This window comes from Megascapheus bottae, chromosome 3 (assembly GCF_031878675.1).
Source record: "Megascapheus bottae isolate mThoBot1 chromosome 3, mThoBot2.hap1, whole genome shotgun sequence".
NCBI classification, from domain to species: Eukaryota; Metazoa; Chordata; class Mammalia; order Rodentia; family Geomyidae; genus Megascapheus; species Megascapheus bottae.
In genome coordinates this window covers 6,298,040-6,318,472 of record NC_143511.1, presented here as the reverse complement: position 1 = coordinate 6,318,472, position 20,433 = coordinate 6,298,040, and the positions used below count along the sequence as shown (strand labels likewise).

The 20,433-nt window shown below is 41.8% G+C and overlaps 1 protein-coding gene across 1 annotated transcript; it reads right to left on the bottom strand.

Moving 5' to 3' along the window:
• Positions 1–16,348: 16,348 nt before the first annotated feature.
• LOC150064883 (procathepsin L-like) lies at positions 16,349–19,697 on the bottom strand. The gene is made up of 5 exons (XM_090329055.1): positions 19,534–19,697; positions 17,253–17,356; positions 16,852–16,974; positions 16,613–16,758; positions 16,349–16,468 (listed from the first exon to the last, which is right to left on the bottom strand). Exons 1-4 carry the CDS (start codon positions 19,625–19,627, stop codon positions 16,654–16,656), a joined length of 426 nt encoding a protein of 141 aa, XP_090185181.1. The 5' UTR covers positions 19,628–19,697; the 3' UTR covers positions 16,349–16,468; positions 16,613–16,653.
• Between the last annotated feature and the right edge of the window lie 736 nt (positions 19,698–20,433).

The window sequence follows — 20,433 nt, the reverse complement described above, 5'->3', positions numbered from 1 at the left end:
GTCCCTGAGCAAGGGGGGGGGGGGGGTGTCATTCCCAGAACATGGGACAATCTTGCCACATCATTCCCCTCTTTCCCATGATACTTTTAGAGCCAATCTTGGATCTATCTCTGCATTAATACCATAATCACACAAGGGCCTAAGGGTCCAGCTAAGGCAGAAAACAGGGTTGTCAACCAAGGGGAAAAATTCCTTCACTTTGCTCCCTTTCCCGTTTCAACACAATTAGGTGGATGGAAATGCACAACTGTGAGTATTTGCCCACAGAGTCCCTGTCCATACACTGCCCATACCTGTTCCCACCTACACTGGAAACTATTAGCAGGCTGCTTTTGGTCTCATCCATCTTCCAGGTTGTTTCGGCCGAGGGTTCTATGAGGTCTGGAAACGGGTCCACTGGCTTGGCATGGGTGTAATGGGTCCAAGAAGCTACTCTGTCTACCTTGAAGGCGATGGGTGTTGTCCAGATTTTCTTGCCGGTGGTGTTTCACGTGTACCCAGTCATCTGGTCGATAGCGATGAGGCACCAGAGGTGGTTCCGTCTTGTACAGGTCCCTCAGATTGGGCCAGACTTCTTGGTGAGCCCTTTGCAGGGCTTGGAGTGAAAACAATGTCAAAATCACCATCCTCTTCTTTATTAACAAGATTTTCCTTAAGATTGGGTTTTATAGGGGGAGGTCTACCAAACATTATTTCATAGGGGTAAGTCCTAGTATAAAGGGGAGTTTCGAACCCTGAACAGAGCATAGGGGAGAAGAACTACCCAGTTTGCGCCAGTCTCCATGGTCAATTTAGTTAGGGTCTCTTTTAACGTTCTATTCATTCTCTCTACCTGTCCTGAACTTTGGGGTCTGTAGGCACAATGGAATTTCCAATCTGCCCTAAGTATGGAAGCCAACCCCTGACTTAGTGTCAAGACAAATGCAGGTCCATTGTCCGAACCTATCATTACTGGAAATCCATACCTGGGTAAGATGTCCTCAAGTATCTTCTTGACCACTATCTATGCAGTTTCCCCTTTTGTGGGGAAGGCCTCGACCCATCCTGAGAAAGTATCTACAAAAACTAGCAAATACTTATATCATACTTCCCTGGTTTTATTTCAGTAAAGTCAACCTCCCAATAGGCTCCTGAAGACTGACACAACCCAGCTGTCGTGTCACACATTACCCTAACCAAAGTATAAACCTATGCAACCTTAAACCACATCCTCCGGACTTAGTCCAACACCCTTCCCCAGGGCAATGGGTCTTTGCATTCTACTCTCTCTAGAGAAGGATCCTCTCATTCCAGGACTGTGAATTTTATCAAAGTTCTCCCCATTTTCTTATTTCCTCTTTTCTTAAAGTTTGTTCATGATGGAGACAAGAACATGGGAATGTTTGATAAATGTTGCCATCCATTCTATCTCTAAGAGAAAAATCCTCTATATCTGCAAAGGATCTCAGTGGAAAACCAAAGGCAGAAGACTATAAAGCCTGGTGAGATTTCTTACAGATCAGTCCAGTAGGGATTAAGTTTCCCAGTTCTATGGGTCAGGATTGAGACATAGTTAATTTCCATGAAGTTATGGACTTTAAATACAGTATTCCCATAGAAGAATCAATGGGTTCATAGAGAGGGAGACCTCCCAGGCCAAGAAAATTATAAAACAAAATACTTTTGTGTGTGTGTTGGGGACTAGGAGTGTCATGGAGCTTGAATTCAGCCTGAGCACTGTCCCTGAGCTCTTCAACTCAAGGCTACCGCCCTACCCTTGAGCCAAGCCCCACGTTCCATTTTCTAGAGGTTTATTGGAAACAAGAGTCTCAGGTCTTTTGTGTCCCACCTGGCTTTGAACCTTGATCCTCAGATCTCAGCCTCCTGAGTAGCTAGGATTACAGGCGTGAGCCACTGTACCCGACTTAAAATGAAATACGAAGAGAGGAACACAGAATAGTCATCTATGCTCCAAACACTCAGCTTTTGATACAACCTAATTTCCAACTCTAGTCTCAGGTCTTTCTTGTCACTCTCTAAATGTGTGATTCTCTAGCTTATTACATTTCCAACTTACAGCACCTCCAATTCTGTTAACCCAACCCTACTCTGTGGTGCACCCTGTGTAAACACAAGCCCCACCTGTACCAGAACACCCATGGGGTCACCTGCGTGTCATTGGGTAAGGTACTCCAGTAGCCATGGCCTACAATCATCGTGGGTCACCTCACAACCATTGCTGTCCGGAAAGACAAGACTAAGCTCAGCAGGCCTGGCCCCTTCCCTGGGCCCATAGGAAAAGAAGCCTAGGTGTTCCTTTGGTATCAGCACCAGCTAGGGTGCTCATGACCAGAGTTCAGGAATTGGACCAGTGAATTCCATTTCCCTCCCTGCTATTCTCTCTCTTCACTTCTTTTTTTTTGTTTATTTTACTGTTGAGATAATGTTCAGAGAAGTAACAGTTACATTCATCAGGTTGTGGGTGCATTACTTCTCTCACATTGATACCCCTTCTCATGTCTTTGTCCCCATTTCCCTCCCCCACCCCTTCCCAATTATCTTGGTTTCCCCCTTCCCTTCCCTATTTCAAATAAACATATATACAATATACCCGGTAACAGAGTCAGATACAGTAGCATAAGACTAATCATAAGGGCAAAAAAGACAGAGAGAGAAGAGAAATAACATAGTACATTGAGAGCAACAATCACACAAGATAAACCCTTGTTTCCATATCTTAGAGTTCATTTCATTTAGTCTCATCCTATATGACCTTATGTACAAAGTTTTTGACCTACTGCAGTCCTCTGCTAGAAGAATCCTAGAGGTGTACTAATTATTACAAATGAGAGAAACCATTGAGCCTAGTTCCTTTGGGTCTGGCTTACTTCACTTAATATGATTTTTTCCAAGTCTTTGCATTTTCTTACAAATGGGGCAATGCCATTCTTTCCGGTGGCTGCATAGAATTCCATTGTGTATAAATACCACATCTTCTTGATCCAGTCATCTACTGAGGGGCATCTGGGTTGGTTCCATAGCTTAGTTATGGTAAATAATACTGCAATGAACATCATTGTGCTAGCAGCTTTAGTATGTCCTTGTTTCTAGACATTTGAGTAAGTGCCAAGGAGTGGAATTGCTGGATCATAGGGGAGCTCTATGTTTAGTCTTTTGAGGAACCACCATACTGCTTTCCATTGTGGTTGAATGAGTTTACACTCCCACCAACAGTGTAGAGTAGTGATCCCTCCCCGCCAGCATCTGTTGTTATTAGATTTCTTGATCTTGGCCCTTCTAACTGGAACGAGGTGGAATCTCAAAGTTGTTTTAAGTTGCATTTCTTTTATGGCCAGAGATGTGGAGCATTTCTTCATTTGTCTCTAGGCAATTCCTATTTCCTCTTCAGAGAAGTCTCTAAATCTTTAGCCCACCTTTTAATGGGATGGTTGTTTCTTTGAGGATTTGTTTTTTGTCTCTCTTCACTTCTTAACTCACATGCTGATGTTTCTTCCACAGCCTCCCACCTACTACAAAGGATTTATGAAAACATTCATCAGAGGTGAAAGCCAAGTTCACCTTCATTCATTATAGCACAGATGGAATATTCCCTTCCATTCTGAAGCCTGATCAAGTGATGGGTATTGGCTACTCCTTGACACTACAGATGCTTGGTCACCAAAATGACTTCCTCACAGGCAGTGATGACACCCAGTCCCATGGGTTGAGATGATAGGAGCTTTCCACTTTGGAGATGGCCAACTGCTTTAGTTCACTTTTTGCTTCTCCTTTTGGAAAAACAACTAATAGACTTATGACAGTGAGCCATTTCCCTTCTCTGCCTGCTCACTCCTCTTGTCTGTATCACCCACTGGAAGGGGCATCACAGACAGTCTTCTTTCTTTGTTTACTGTTGCTCTGAATTGCTGGTGTCTGACCTGTGCTCTCTTGAATCTATGGATAAGGTAGTTTCCAGACTGGGCAGATCTTCTTATTGGCTGTTTAAACTTGGGTTCCCTGCAGCAGAGATTAAATACCCTTTTTAAGTTTACATTTTACAGACTTGGGAGAAGCAGATTTGTTATTCTTCATTCATAAACTGTATTCATTCATTAAACTTTAACCAAATAATTGCTTTACATGGGATTACAAGATTCAAACACAGAGAAATTATAACATATCTTACCAATCACATCTGGTACCAAAATTATTTTAAAAAACAAAAATATCATGGACTTTTGTTCCCCTGGCTGGCTTTGAACCCCAATCCTCACATCTTAGCCTTCTGAGTATCTAGGACTACAGGTGTGAGCCACCAGCACTCAGCCTAAAATTCATTTTGATAAATGGTATTTAAAATGTTCAGAGAAGTTATGCTTTTTGATTTCTTCTCTAAGAGTATTCACCTTCAGTTTGACTGTGTGTGATTGCCTAGAGTTCTGTATAAGTTATCATGTCCAGTCATATTTTAGATCTAGTGTCTACATATGAAAGAAAACATGTACTGTTTGTTTCTCAGCATTTGGTTTATTTTCTTAGCATGACTTGGTCTAAGTCCATCCATTTCCCTGAAAATGACATAAGCATATTATTTTTGCCAGTCCTGGGACTTGAACTCAGGGTCTGGGCACTATCCCTGGACTTTCTCTCTTTTTTTTTTTTTGGCTTGAGCTCAGGGCCTGAGCACTGTCCTTGGACTTTCTCAAGGCTGGAGATCTACCACTTGAGCCTCAGCACCACTTCCGGCTTTTTTCTATGTATGTGGTACCGAGGAATCGAACCCGGGTCTTCATGCATGCTAGGCGAGCACTTTAACCACTAGGCCAAACTCCCGGCCCCTCCCTGGACTTTCTCAAGGCTAGTGTTCTATTGCTTGAGCCATGGCACCACTTCCAGCTTTTTCTATGTATGTGTTACCAAGGAATTGAACTCAGGGCTTTGAGCATGCTAGGCAGGTACTCTACCACACTGGCCACACTCCCAGCCCAAGCACAAATCTTTTTTAGAAAAAAAAATTAGATGCATATAAGACCAGTCTTCATTAACACCAGTGAGATGTACAAGGGAGTTTTATTTCTATGTGAATGTGTGTGTGTGTGTGTGTGTGTGTGTGTGTGTGTGTGTACAGGTACGTTAATCAGACTCACCCCCTTCATCATGCTCTCTTTTCCCCCTCACCACCCAAACCAGTATTAACAAGTTTCATTGCTCCACTTTTGCACCTGTACATAAAGTGCTTTGAGCATACTTACCATCCTTCATGCTCTCCTCTCCCTCTCCTGCTCTTACCCTTCCTTACCCAAGACAGGACACATTCGAACTTCCCAATATGCATTTTGGTAAAGTGTATCTGAATTACTTAAAGAGAGTCTTCTTCTTTTTTCTTCTCAAGGCTAACACTTTACCACTTGAGCCACAAATGCAATGTTATTTCCCCCAGAGAGAGGGCTTGGTCACTACTATTAGTCAAAGACATCCACAAGGTTTGGCAAAGAAAGCCCTCTGAAAGCCAGTGATACTGCATGTACTATACTAATACTATACTATACTGTACTATACTATGCTATCAGATTGATCTCTTCCCTGACACTCACTTTTCCCAAACCCACTACCCCCTATTGTTCAACTTCTTTCAGTAAGTCTGGTCTGTCATCTCCAGTCACAGATTAATATATTTTTATGTTTTTCATCCCCTAATATTCTCTTTTCCCACTCTCTAACTTACCTCCTTAAGTAAGGGAGGGAGGGAGGGGAAGAAAGAGGAAAGAGAAGGAAGGAAGGAAAGGAAGGAAAGAAGGAAGGAAGGAAAGAAGGAAGGAAGGAAGGAAGGAAGGAAGGAAGGAAGGAAGGAAAAGAAAGAATGGAAGGAAGGAAAGGGATTGTGTAGAGTTTACCACAGAGATCAACAAATACCCTTCTGAATCTTGTGTCCAATTCTGGGATTCCTAAAGATGGGAACCCTTTCACAACACCTTTTGTTTGTGAGGAGGAAGAACCATCTGCTTAATCATAAAATTCAATGTGAGTAGTGGTCTCAAAGCTTCATGCTGGTAATGAGTTTATTCTCCCATGTGTGGCTGGATGAGGGTTGGAATTACAAACAGAATACAAGCAAGGCTTGGCGTGACGTGGCTGTTGCCTGTTCAGATGTGCAGCCCCAGCAGATCATAGTCCCAGCGGTGTGCTATGCTTCCTTGCACCTGTCAGGCAAGTTCACAGTATGATGTCTATTTGTGATGCTCTGTAAACATGAACTGGGAGTGCCCAGGACAATGGGTCCCAAGAAACAAGATACCATATATATCACCTGGACAGCACAGATACAATGTTATTTCCCCCAGAGAGAGTGCTTGGTCACTACTATTAGAGCCACAAGGCTTGGCGAAGAAAGCCCTTCTGAAAGCCAGTGATGCTGCAGACAGTCTTCATGAAGCAGACACCGCTGCTTTCAGTGGTTCAGAAATTGTACCACAGGCTGGGCATGGTGGCTCATGCCTATAATCCTAGCTACTCAGGAGGCTGAGATCTGAGGATCTCAGTTCAAAGTCAGACCAGGCACTAAAGACTGTAAGACTCTTATCTCTAATTAACCTCTAAAAAATGGGAAGTGGATCTGTGACTCAAGGGGTATGGGGCAATAGCCTTGAGCTGAAGAGCTCAGGAACAGAAAAGTAAAAGACTAAAGAGGCACAGAAAATCAGTGAGTTTGTCTTTTGCATTGAGCCGGTTAGATCCTTGTTCTTATGACCACTGTGGAACTGGGGAATATAATTACAGAAGTAACAATGTTTACACCATTCAAAATGTCATTGCAACCATAGCCTGGGTATCTAAAACCTTGCTACCTGAGAAATCCAAAGGTCTTGATTCATGTACCTTACTATTACAAACCAGCCAGACAAAGATATACAAAAATTGTATACTCAAAATATACAGTTGCATTCAATTAAGGATCTAGTAACCAGGGCAGTTAGAGAAGCTGTTAACTCTGGTTTATATTCTGTAACCTGCTTACCTGCAGGTTACTTTTGTTAACTATTTTCTTTCTCCTATTTTGGTCACTAAATTGTATATACATTTACATGTTTATTTGAATCAGGGAGGGGAAGGGAAAAAGCAAGATGATGAGGCAAAAGACAAAGGATGAACCAGTGCAACAGCGATATTCACAAGACAATATGTTGGAAATATACTCCACAACTTGGGAGGGGTGTGGGGAGGGAAAGTGGGAGGAAAACATAAGAAGGGGAACAATGTTCAAGAAGTAATGTACTTACTACCTTATGGATGTAACTGTAACCCCTCTATACATCACCCAGACAATAAAATTTAAAAAAAAAACTATCTTCAGAATAAAAGCTTTATAAAATTAAAATTCTACAAGATGCACCAGAATTCATTTTAAAGCCACTGGCTCCCTTGGTAAGGCTTACAGAGATTGCTTTCCCTCCATAGACAATGTCAAGACCTCAGTGTCAGCCAGAAGAATTTCTAGAAACCAGATCTTTACCCCTCTTAAACTCCTTAAGACTAAGGACATGAGGGGGGGGGGAGGGAAACGGGTACCAAGACATGTGAAAGGGTATCAATGTATGTGAATTAATGCACCTTCTATCTGGCAAATATCATGTAACCCTTTTACTAATTACAATAAAAAAATATGGAAAAAAAAGACTAAGGACATGAAATAAGGACTTACCATGGGACAGGAAGATGTCAAATTAAATTTAAAAAAAAAAAAAAACTTAAGCTGGAAGTAACGTAAAGAAACCAGAAGCCAGGCATGGTAGCTCGCTCCTGGAATCCTAGCTTTTCAGGAGGTTGAGAACTGAAGATTGAGGTTCAAAGTCAGCAGGGCCCTACAAAGCAGTGAGACTCTTATCTCCAATTAATCTCTAGAAAATGGGAAGTGGGGCTGTGGCTCTAGGGTAAGGTGGTAGCCTTGAGCTGAAGAGCTCAGGGACAGCACCCAGGCCCAAAGTTCTAGCCCCATGACTCCCCAAAAAAGAATAAAATAAAATAAGACATCTCAATTGGAATTAATAAAAAACACACTAGGATTTGTTTTATTTTTTTTTCTGGTCCTGGGTCTTGAACTCAGTTCTTGGGCACTGTCCCTGAGTCTCTCGGTGCTCAAGGCTAACACTTTACCACTTGAGCCACAGAATCACTTCTGGCCTTTTCTAAGTAGTTTACGGGAGATAAACAAACATCTCTCAGACTTTTCTGACCAGGCTGGCTTCGAACCATGATCCTCAGATCTCAGCCCCCTGAGTTGTTAGGATGACAGGTGTGCCTGATTGATGACGAGTTTGTAAGAACCCAGTTTCAGATACCATTTTCATAGAATATAAGAAACTTTGTTTTACATATAGGTTTTAGACTCTCAGTCCTCTCCCGGAATTAAATGATGTAACCTGTGCTAGCTTCACCTCCCAGTCTGGAAGATTCAGGTACCTCTAGCCTCCAGCAAAATCAGCAGAATGCTGTCTGCCTGGGTCTGAACATAATTGTTGACTCCCACCCCCACCCTCTGGGCTATGTGATATCTTTGCTGTCCAGAGACAGCTGCAGAGGTGACCTCATGTTCTTGCAAGATTCACTTCTGTAAACCAGCCTGCTTTGCAGGCAGGATCAGGGAATGCTGAAGGCCCTAGAAAAGCCTGTCAAAATAACAAGCTGGGTGGAACCAAAAGCAGTAAAATAAAGGAATGAAGGAAACTGAGCATAACTAACTTTAACTTGTCACCAGGAAATTCCAGAAATAATCGAAATGGAATGTGAATCTTGCCCTGCTTGATGATCGATAATGGTTATTGAAATTGTTTTGCTTAATGATTTATGATATATACCTAAATTGTAATTGGTATCACTAATCACTGATTTCTGCTTCTGTAACTGCTTGCTTGCTTGTACATACACACCACCAGAGTGTGGTTTATGCCTTTAAAAACCCTACTGGCACTACACTTTACTAGTGAGTGTAGTCACCGCACAGTTGATTAAAACTCCGAGCCACTGATTGGCTGTCTGTTTTCCAGCATACTACAGGTTCAAAGTGATATGTCATTTGTGCATGCTTCCAGAGCCCATAGATTTTGGAGAAAGAATCAAAAAGAACAGATTTCTTTCTAAAATTTTTATTTTATTTATTTTTTAATGTTTTTTCATTATTTTTCAGAAGTTGTAGCCCTTTTTTATGGTCATGGAATATAAAGGGGTTTCAATTCAACATATCAACTTGAGAATAGTGTATCTTGGTCAGTACCTCCTTCCTATTTTTACCAGTTCCATCAAAGCCATAGCCAACCACCAGAACAGCATGATCCAGGCTAGTGCTACTTCAGGTCAGTTATAATAAGTGCCTGGGAAAGAAAACCAAAATTGAGGTGAGAGGCTTCAAGACCTGACAGTGACCCACTGTTATATGAGAAGAGGTTAGGCATTTCTCAATTCACCAAAATGACATAAACTCCACATAAGACATAAAATAGAATCTACTGTTGTTAAGGTGAAGGTTTAGGCTCTTATCCAAAGCCAGCAGAAGTAGTGTAGAGTTACAATTGTGCCATGCTTTGTAAGCATTGTATCCCTTCCTGCTATGACATGCCTGCAAAGAGACTAATGAGAAAATTCACACATTTTAGGTTTTAGAAGTAGCTGTGATGTGATTTAATCAAGCAGGGAAATATTGTTTAGCTATATCTTGGAGATGGCCTCTTTGCCTCTTTTTTTACACACATACACATGTAATTGCTTCCATTACTGTGCTTTGTATTGAAAATTAGGAATCATCAGCCTCACCAAACTTGCTTCTATTAGGTACTGATGAGTAGATTGTTGCTATTTTTGTTGCTGTCAATGATTAATAAATAGAATTCAGATCAGCTAAAAAAAAGCCAACAGAAATATAAATCCTTTTTACATACTTGCATATTCCCATGGTGGGGGTGTACAGGAATTGGGGTTTGGTCCCTCTCTCTTGGCTTTTTCATTCAACACTGATATTCTACCACTTGAGAAACACCCTTCACTTCTGCCTTTTTACTGGTTAATTTGAGGTAGAGCCTCATAGATTTTTCTGTCCAGGCTGGCTTATAATCATTATAGTGTGAGCTAGAAGAATGCCCAGCCTGATTAGCATAAATCCTTTTGTAAAAACAAACTTCCCTAGATGTGTATATAACAACGCTTTAAAAGCTGGTGTGTCGGGGCCGGGAGTTTGGCCTAGTGGTTAAAGTGCTTGCCTAGCATGCATGAAGAACCGGGTTCGATTCCTCGGTACCACATACATAGAAAAAAGCCGGAAGTGGTGCTGAGGCTCAAGTGGTAGAGCTCTATCTAGCCTTGAGAAAGTCCAAGGACAGTGCTCAGGCACTGAGCTCAAGCCCAGGACTGGCAAAAAAAAAAAAAAGCTGGTGTGTCTACACTGAAAACTTTACAGGAAGGAATAGGAGATGCACTAGGCCTCCTTGGCACAGGTCAAAACTTTCTTAATAAGGACCAAGAATCACAACAAATCAGAGAAAGGCTGGATAAGTGGGACTGCATTAAACCAGAGCTTTTGTATGGCAAAGGACATAGCTAGTAAATTAAATAGGAAGCCTACAGAGTGGGAGAAAATCTTCACCAACCAAACAATGGACAAAGGCCTCATATCTAAAACATATCAACAACTCAAAAAATTGAATCACTCCAAAACTAACCTCCAAAGTAACAACCATCCCATTAAAAAATGGGCCAAAGACTTAAAGAGAGTCTTCTCTGAAGAAGAAACAAAAATGGCCTATAGACACATGAAGAAATGCTCAACATCTCTGGTCATAAAAGAAATGCAAATCAAAACAACTCTAAGATTCTACCTCACTCCAGTTAGAATGGCCAGGATCAGGAAAACGAATAATAACAGATGCTGGAGGGGATGTGGCCAGGAGGGATCACTGCTGCACTGTTGGTGGGAGTGCAAACTCGTTCAACCACTATGGAAAGCAGTGTGGCAGTGCCTCAAAAGGCTAAACATAGAACTCCCCTATGATCCAGCAATTCCACTACTTGGCATTTACCCAACCATCCAGAAAGAAGGACATACTAAATCCACTAGCACAACAATGTTCATTGCAGCACTATTCACCATAGCAAAGATATGGAACCAACCTAGATGTCCCTCAGTTGATGAGTGGATCAACAAGTTGTGGTATTTGTACACAATGGAATTCTATGCTGCTGTCAGAAAGAATGACATCGCCCCATTTGTTAGGAAATGGAAAGACTTAGAAAAAATCATATTAAGTGAAGTAAGCCAGACTCAAAGGAACTTAGGCTCAATGGTTTCCCTCATTCGTCATAATCAGTAGAAACCTTGGGCTCTACTAGCAGAAATCTGCAATAGAGCAAAATCTTGATACATAAGGCCATATAATGTGAAGCTAATTGAAAGGACCTCCAGGATATTGAAACAAAAGCCATATAATGAATGATTGTTGTCCTTAATGTACTATGTTGTCTCTCATCTCCTTTGCTGTCCCTTGGTTATCTCATATTGTTATAGTATCTCACTTTGTTATCTGATATATTGAATTTATTTGTATTTGGATATTTGAAATTTGATAGGGAAGGGGGGAAAACCAAGACGGGTGGGGGGTGTGGGGGGGGAAATGGGTACCAAGACATGTGAAAGGGTATCAATGTATGTGAATTAATGCACCTTCTATCTGGCAAATATCATGTAACCCTTTTACTAATTACAATTAAAAAATACAAAAAAAAAAGCTGGTGTGTCTATAGAATATCAGATAAGGAAGTGGCATAGAACATAAAAAGGCTCTGTAAAGATTTCATTACCTGTAAAATTGGTATAATGTAAAACTTGATGACCCAACAACTAGAGAAAACATAGGCAAATCAATTAATACAATTGATGAAATATTCATTTTGAATCATCAAATTTGGCTGGCTGATGGTGGCTTATACCTGTAATCCTAGCTACTCAGGAGCTGAGATGTGAGAATCATGGTTCAAAACCAGGCAGGAAGATTAAGCACAAGAAAACTAGAAGTGGAGCTGTCAAAGTGGTAGAGTGCTAGCCTTGAACGAAAGAGCTCATGAACAGCACACAAGCCCTGAGTTCAAGCCCCGTGACTGACAAAAAAATACATTCAGTGGGTTATGTATGATTCAAGGAATGTTAAGTATAAATAACACATACAAATGCTACATCTATAATACAGGAAATTGACACTCTCAAATATTTACATTAAATTTTACATACTAAGATCATCAAGCCAATATGGTAAGGTGGTATTATAATTTTTCTAAATAAATTCTTTTTTTTAAAAAAAGAAATGTTTTTGCTTTCCTTATAGAACCCAAATGAATAATGCTTTGAATCAATAGCAAGCAGGGACGGGCCATAGCCTTCTTAAGGCTTTTGCTGGAATTTAGATAAGCCCTGTAGCATAAGTAGCAAATTCTCATGATTGTACAGATAACGTCCTTCCCTTTAAGTGAAGCAGGAAGAAACTTGAAATACTGCTATGCACATCCTGGATTGTGGGTCAAACACACAGCACATGTCAGATTGTAATTAAGAACTTCCAAGTCAGTGCTGTTAGAAATCTACCAGAAAATGAAATGCTACTGAAAATGAGCTCACAAATCTTCAGTGAGACTCTGAGGGCTTCCTGTACATAAAAATTTGTCTTTCTTGTTACTGGTACCTCCTGCCTGTTATAATAACTCGTTAGTAGGGTGAGATCTGAAGAGTGTGTTTCAAAGCCAGCCTGAGCAGAAAAGTCAATGAAACTCTTACCTCCATTTAACCAGCCAAAAGCTCTAAGTGGAGTAGTAGCTCAAATGAGAAACTGCTAGCCTTGAGCAAAAAAGCCAGGTGCACTGAGCGCTAGTAGCCCATACCTAATCCTAGCTCAAGCCCCATAAACCAGCCCTCCCCCCAAAAGCCAAGTGAAAGCACAATACCCTGCGATCAAGCTTCAGTTTTCTCAGTGGAAAGATTTATGTGAGTTTTATGTGATGTTTTGCAAGTGGTCGCGTTACATGGAAGCCGTGTGGAAATTTCTGTGTTCATAATGGCATCAGTCAGCCTGATTCCTTCTCAAACAGTGCACACTACCTCATGAATGCATACTTTTGCTTTATAATAAAATACAAGTTCCCCCAATTCTTTTATTTATTTATTTATTTTAGTGGGTCATGGGACTTGAACTGGGCCTGGGTACTGTCCCTGAGCTCTTCAGCTCAAGGCTACCGCCCTACCCTTGAGCCAAGCCCCACTTCCTGTTTTTCTAGAGGTTAACTGGAAATAAGAGTCTCAGGTCTTTTTGTGCCTGGGCTGGCTTTGAACCTTGATCCTCAGATCTCAGCTTCCAGAATAGCTAGGATTACAGGCATGAGCCACTCTGCCTAGCCTATTTTTTAACTAAGAGAGCTGGCAGTTTTATTTTCACATTTCACAATGTAATTGAAATATATACTTTTTGTCCCACTTCTCTGCTCCAAATCTATTCTCTTGATAATAGGAAGCATGTCATCCTTGTCATGCAACTGGAAAACACCCATTCCTAGCACAATTATCTCCTGATGAAGTTGAACAAATAATATAAAACTGATAGAGCCCCCCCCCCACACACACACCCTTTATTCTTATCTGTCTGGTCCATTTATTCCTAGCCCAGTGGGAACATCTTGGGATAAGCAGGAGACCTCATCAGTGAAGGTCTAGGTATCACTGGCACGTGTGGTTTCCCATGTGTGACCTCATTCCACGAACAGGTCCCACAGGCATCATTCCAGGAAGAAGTGGGCTTATCCCTGGCATTATCCCAGAATGAGAACCCTGGAGACTGGGAGGAAGAGGTGGGATCATTGCCTGAGCAGGAGGAGGAGCAGAGAATGGAGTGGGAGGTATCTTCCCTTGTTGAAATGCAGCCCTTTCTTGTCAATCAGGCTCAGAGCCTTCTCTTCTATCCATTCCAATCGCAGTCTTTTGCATTCTCCTATTACTGCAGTTTATCTTTCTCACAGATGGAGAGTCATGGGTGAGGTATGTATCACAGTAGTTACAATAGAACTTGGGCACCATTGTCTTTGGTCTGTTTCTTTTTTTAAATTTTATTTATTTTTATTTTTTATTTATTTAGTGGGTCTTAGGGCTTGAACTTGGCCTGGGCGCTTTCCCTGAGCTCTTCAGCTCAAAGCTACCACCCTACCCTTGGGCCAAGCCCCACTTCCATTTTCTAGAGGTGAATTGGAGATAAGAGTCTCAAGTCCTTTTGTGCCTGGGCTGGCTTTGAACCTTGATCCTCAGATCTCAGTCTTCTGAATAGCTAGGATTATAGGCTTGAGCCATCATGCCCAGCTCTTTTATTTTTATTTTTTACTTCGCCTTGAATTTAGGGCCTCAAGTTCTTGCTTAGCATATTTGCACAAGGCTGGTGCTGTACCATTTCAGCTACACCTCTGGTTTGGGAATTTTGCTAGTTAATTGTTTTGGTTTTGTTTGTTTTTTTTTTTTTGATGATTAATTGGACAGAAGAGTCACACATCCTTTCCTGCCCAAGTTGACTTCTAACTTTGATCCTTAGATCTCAACCTCCAGGGTAGCTAGAATTATATAGACACTGGCACCAGCCAAGATGCAAATCATACAGCCAAGAAATGGTTGTGTCTTTTTAAAAAAAAACATTAGTATACATTAACAATAGAAGTTTTATTATGATAATTCTCTTTTTTATTAGTAATGGGACTTGAACTCTGGGCCTGGGTGTTGTCCCTGAGCTCTTCAGCTCAAGGCTATTGCCCTACCCTTGAGTCATAGCCCCCCTTCCAGTTTTCTAGTGGTTAACTGGAAATGAGTCTCACAGACTTCAGTGCCGGGCTGGCTTTGAACCGTGATCCTCAGATCTCAGCTTCCTGAGTAGCTAGGATTACAGGTGTGAGCCACCGTGCCCGACTACTACAATAATTCTATAGATATGTGTAGTATACTTTCAACAAGTTACTCTTTATAATATTCCCATGCCCTCCTTTCAGTGTTTGGTTTCATTGTATCTTCGTGTATGTGTGTGTGTGTGTGTGTGTGTGTGTGTGTGTCTGTGTCTGTGTGTAATGTGGTTTGATTTTCTTCACCCCTCAGTATCTTTTCCTTTTCTCCCTCCCTGTCCTTGTAACCCCCATACGACAGTTTTCCTTTTACATGTCCCATTTTTATTGCTCTTATCGTCATCATCCCCGCCACTACTGTCCTTCTCCAATGTTGGCCTGCCACTCAGGAGTTGTCACTGTCACACTGTCCCCTCACGGTATTTAAAGCCTGTGAGAGTATGCTCTTGTCCTGCAGCTAGGTTTTCCAGTCTTTTTCCAGGGTCGCCTCTAGATAATAGTAGCCTCAGTTTCCTCACCACTCTGAAGCCCCAGGATTGAAATTGGTTACTTTTTCTTGTCATTTTTTCCTCCACACACCCTCTCCCTCTCTTAATTGTCAATATTCTCTTTCTCTTCTTTCTTCGGCTCTTCTCATTCATGGATGCAGGGGAGGTAGGGGGTGGTCCTAGGGTTTGAACTCCGGCTCTAGGCTCTGTCTCTGAGCTTTTGTGCTCAAGGCTAGTGCTCTACCACTTAAGCTATGAGTCCATTTCCAGATTTTTGGTAGTTAATGGGAGAGAAGAGTCTCCTGATCTTTCCTGTCCCAGCTGGCTTTGAACCGTGATCCTTAGATCTCAGCCTCCTGAGTAGCTAGGATTACAGGTGTGAGCCACAGGAGCCCAGCTCAATAATTTTCTTAAAAAAAATATGAATTAAGGCCAGGAGTTTGGCCTAGTGGTAGAGTGCTTGCCCAGCATGCAGGAAGACCCGGGTTCAATTCCTTGGTATCATGTACATGGAAAAGCTGGAAGTGGTGCTGTTAGAGTGCTTAGCCTTAAGGAAAGCCAAAGGATAGTGCTCAAGCCCTGAGTTCAAGCCCCAGGATTGGCAAAAAAAGAAAAAGAATTAAAACAGTTTAGTCATCAAATTCACAAGAAAAAATATTTGATGTGCTTTTATATACCATTTGTCCACTTTTGTATGCACCAGTATGAGTCAACCACAACAACATAAAATCTGCACAGGGCTGGGTACCAGTCAGTGGCTCACATTGGTAATCTTAGGAGGCGGAGATCTGAAAATTATGGTTCAAACCTAGCCCAGGGAAAAATTTGTGAGACTCTTTCCAGACTGAAGATTGTGCTCAAGTGGTGGAACACCAGCCATTACAAAAAATGCAAACATGTACACATCGTATGGGGTACATTCTAAGACATGAGGTAGTTACCTGACACAAATGGCTCTATACTCACTTTATATATACATAGATAAAGTTTAATTGTAAGTTAGGCATAACAAGAGATCAGCAGCAATCACTCATAGTAAAAATAGGACATGTCAATCCATTGTAACAAGATGGACAATATCACTACTTTGGCCAGTTGGGACCCTGAAAAGAGAATGAAAGGCTGTCAATCACAAAAACAAAGAGCAAGACTCTGACTATCATCGTATAGCTGAACACTCTACAAACCAGGGCACTGTACACAATCCAGTCAGCCAAGGCTCAGAAGGTATTGTGACACTGACACACCTGGTCCTTCACCGGAGTCCTGTATTCTTTTTCTCTTCAATCTACAGACTTGGGGATGCACCAGGCACAGATTCTTGGGATTCTCCCTTCTTCTCAGGCTCCCGGTTTAAAAGCCCTGTCATTTTTGCATTGAATTCTTCACTGGTCTTCAAGGAAAAGAAAAACATTGAAAAGTGAGATGTTTTTGTAAAGAACTGAGGAGAGCAAGCACAGAGATAAAACAATGCAAAGACACTCACCATGTCTGCAAATTGGTTGAGTCCCATGGTATAGGTATGTTTCCCTTGGCTGTATTCCTCATTGTGGCGTTTAATCATTCTCACATTCTTCTCCCACACAGCCCTCCTCTGTCCTTCTTCACTCTACAAGCACAAGTAATTCACTGTCTTTTGGTGAACCCCTATTCACCAAGAGGACTTGCTGACAGAAATGGAAAGAGCATGGGCTGAAAGGCCTTGCACTTCTGGAAGCTATTTCTCTATAGTCAGAGAGAGCAGGTTGGTTCACCCACATTCTATTCAGGGTCTGTCATGGTGATTATCTTTTTAGACTTGGCTTCTAGTTACTCTTTGGATATAAGACCACATAAATAAGGAACAATCTCTCTGGGGTCCCTCTGAATATATCCTGTGTTACCAACCAAACTGTAGGTTTTGTTGTATTTTGTCTTCCACTTCTCCCATTCTGCATCCAAACTGTGGTCAAATTTTGGAGCGGATGAGGCCATTCCCAGGCAAACAATTGCTAGGAAAAGAAAAGTATTCATGAATTAAAAAAAAAAAAACAGAAAGGGAAAAGAAACTAATGTTTTTCAAATGCCTTCTTATTTACAGAAAAATTTAAGTCAGGCGGGGGGCGGTGGCTCATGCCTGTAATTCTAGCTACTCCGGAGGCTGAGATCTGAGGATCAAGATTCTAAGCACGGGCACAAAAGGACTGGAGACTTTCATCTCCAATTAACCTCTAGAAAACGGGAAGTGGGGCTTGGCTCTAGGGTAGGGCTGTAGCCTTAGGCTGAAGAGCTCAGGAACAGCACCCAGGCTGAGATCAAGCCCCATGACCCACAAAAAAAAAAAAAGAAAAGAAAAGAAAAGAAAAATTTAAGTCAACAATCACAGAATTGAAACACTCAAGCTAGGACTAAACAGAGTGGCTCACACCTGTAATCCCTAATCAGTTGGCAGAGTGTAGAAGGCCCGCCAGGCAACAGATCTTAGCTCCCTATCCAATCAATAGAAAGTCAAGATAGTTCATGCCTGAAACTCCAGCTATGCAGGAAGTCTAAGGAGGATTATGGTTCAAGCTCCGCTCTGGGCACAATGAGACCCACTTTGAAAAATAACTCAAGCAATAAAAAGGAGGTGAAACCAACCAAACAACGGACAAAGGCCTCATATCTAAAATATACCAACAACTCAAAAAATTGAATCACTCCAAAACTAATCTCCAAAGTAACAACCATCCCATTAAAAAATGGGCCAAAGACTTAAAGAGAGTCTTCTCTGAAGAAGAAACAAAAATGGCCTATAGACACATGAAGAAATGCTCAACATCTCTGGTCATAAAAGAAACGCAAATCAAAACAACTCTAAGATTCCACCTCACTCCAGTTAGAATGGCCAGGATCAAGAAAACTAATAACAACAGATGCTGGAAGGGATGTGGCCAGGAGGGATCACTACTACACTGTTGGTGGGAGTGCAAACTCGTTCAACCACTATGGAAAGCAGTATGGAAGTTCCTCAGAAGACTAAACATAGAGCTCCCCTATGACCCAGCAATTCCACTACTTGGCATTTACCCAACCATCCAGAAAGAAGGACATACTAAATCCACTAGCACAACAATGTTCATTGCAGCACTATTCACCATAGCAAAGATATGGAACCAACCTAGATGTCCCTCAGTTGATGAGTGGATCAACAAGTTGTGGTATTTGTACACAATGGAATTCTATGCTGCTGACAGAAAGAATGACATCACCCCATTTGTTAGGAAATGGAAAGACTTAGAAAAATCATATTAAGTGAAGTAAGCCAGACTCAAAGGAACTTAGACTCAATGGTTTCCCTCATTCGTCATAATCAGTAGAAACCTTGGGCTCTACTAGCCGAGATCTGCAATAGAGCAAAATCTTGATACATAAGGCCATATAGTATGAAGCTAATTGAAAGGACCTCCAGGATATTGAAACAAAAGCCATATAACGAATGATTGTTGTCCTTAATGTACAATGTTATCTCTCATCTCCTTTGCTGTCCCTTGGGTATCTCATATTGTTACAGTATCTCACTTTGTTATCTGATATATTGAATTTATTTGTATTTGGTTATTTGAAATTGGATAGGGAAGGGGGAAAACCAAGACGGGTAGGGGGGTGGGGGGGAGGGTAATGGGTACCAAGACATGTGAAAGGGTATCAATGTATGTGAATTAATGCACCTTCTATCTGGCAAATATCATGTAACCCTTTATTAATTACAATAAAAAATATTTTTAAAAAAAGGAGGTGAAAGTCAGGTGCCAGTGGCTCATGTCTGTAATCCTAGGAGGCTGAGTTCTGAGGATTATGGTTCAAACCAACTCCAGGCAGGGGCGTTTATGAGACTCTTATCTCCAATAAACTATTCAGAAAGCCAGAAATGGCGCTATGGCTCAAGTGCTAGAGCACTGGCCTTGAGCACAAAAAGGTTCAGGGCAAGCATCTAGGCCCTAAGTCTAAGATGCAGAAATGGAAAAAAAAATAAAAAAAAATAGATGCAGAAGCTGAGACATGGTGATACAGTATAGAGCTCCTGCCTGACAAACCTAAAGCCCTGATTTCACAGATATTTTTTTCTAAGTTGGTGGGGTTATTTAAACAACCCACCTGCTAGGAAGGAAAGCTATCTGATGAGCTTAAGAGAACATAATGGGCATACCTGGTGGTTCAGAAGCAATGTCTAGGATATTTGGATATAATTGGTCCAAGTTTTGTTCCAAAGTTACAAGGATCAGCCAATAAAAATTACCCATGAGGAATCTCTCCCTAAATAGGTGCCCAGGGTACTCCAATGGTCAGAAGATCATCTGACACCTTCTTCTTGGCTGCTCTACAGCAGAACCTGAGCTGTATCTTGGGACCTCTCATTCTAGAATGGAATGCAACATCACTGGAATTCTCTTCCTCGCTAAACTGGGAAGGCCAATGCTACACTGGCAGTTCCACTGGCTCAGTATCTCTAACAACTTCCTTCAATGCCTAATCCAAAGACAAGGCGAAGTAATCAAGTTCTTGAAAATCAGTTACCAGATCCATTGTGTGGAAAGCAGTCACCCAGCCAGCAACTCCCATTGCTGGATGCTCAGTCTAGGCTGGGTCCCCCACATTGCACTGCAGGGAAGGCTCAGGCCAAGGATGTTCCTCCACTCTACCCCACCAGGTAAGACCACAAGATTTTGCCTGGCAATGCTGAATAAGGGGATGTTTCCTGTTAGCACCGAAAGCTTAGTATGGCAGCCTGTGGGCAGGGGTCTGGCTAATCACTCCCATCTGGGTAGATTTGGATCTTTCCAGGCTTCATAAGTGGTCTCGGGGATCAGTGGGTCTCCCGCTGTTAGCCTTTCTTCCTCCATCTTTTTACCCAGTCTGCCACCCTAGACCTTCAGCAAAAACAAAACTGCCTTTCCCTGAAATCAGGTGACACAGGCTTTCATCTGAAAACAGGTAAGGTTGGAAGTGACTCTGTGGCTAAGAGGGTAGGGCAGTAGCCTTGAGCTGAAGAGCTCAGGGACAATGCCCAGGCCCAGACTTCAAACTCCACGACTGACAAGGAAAAAAA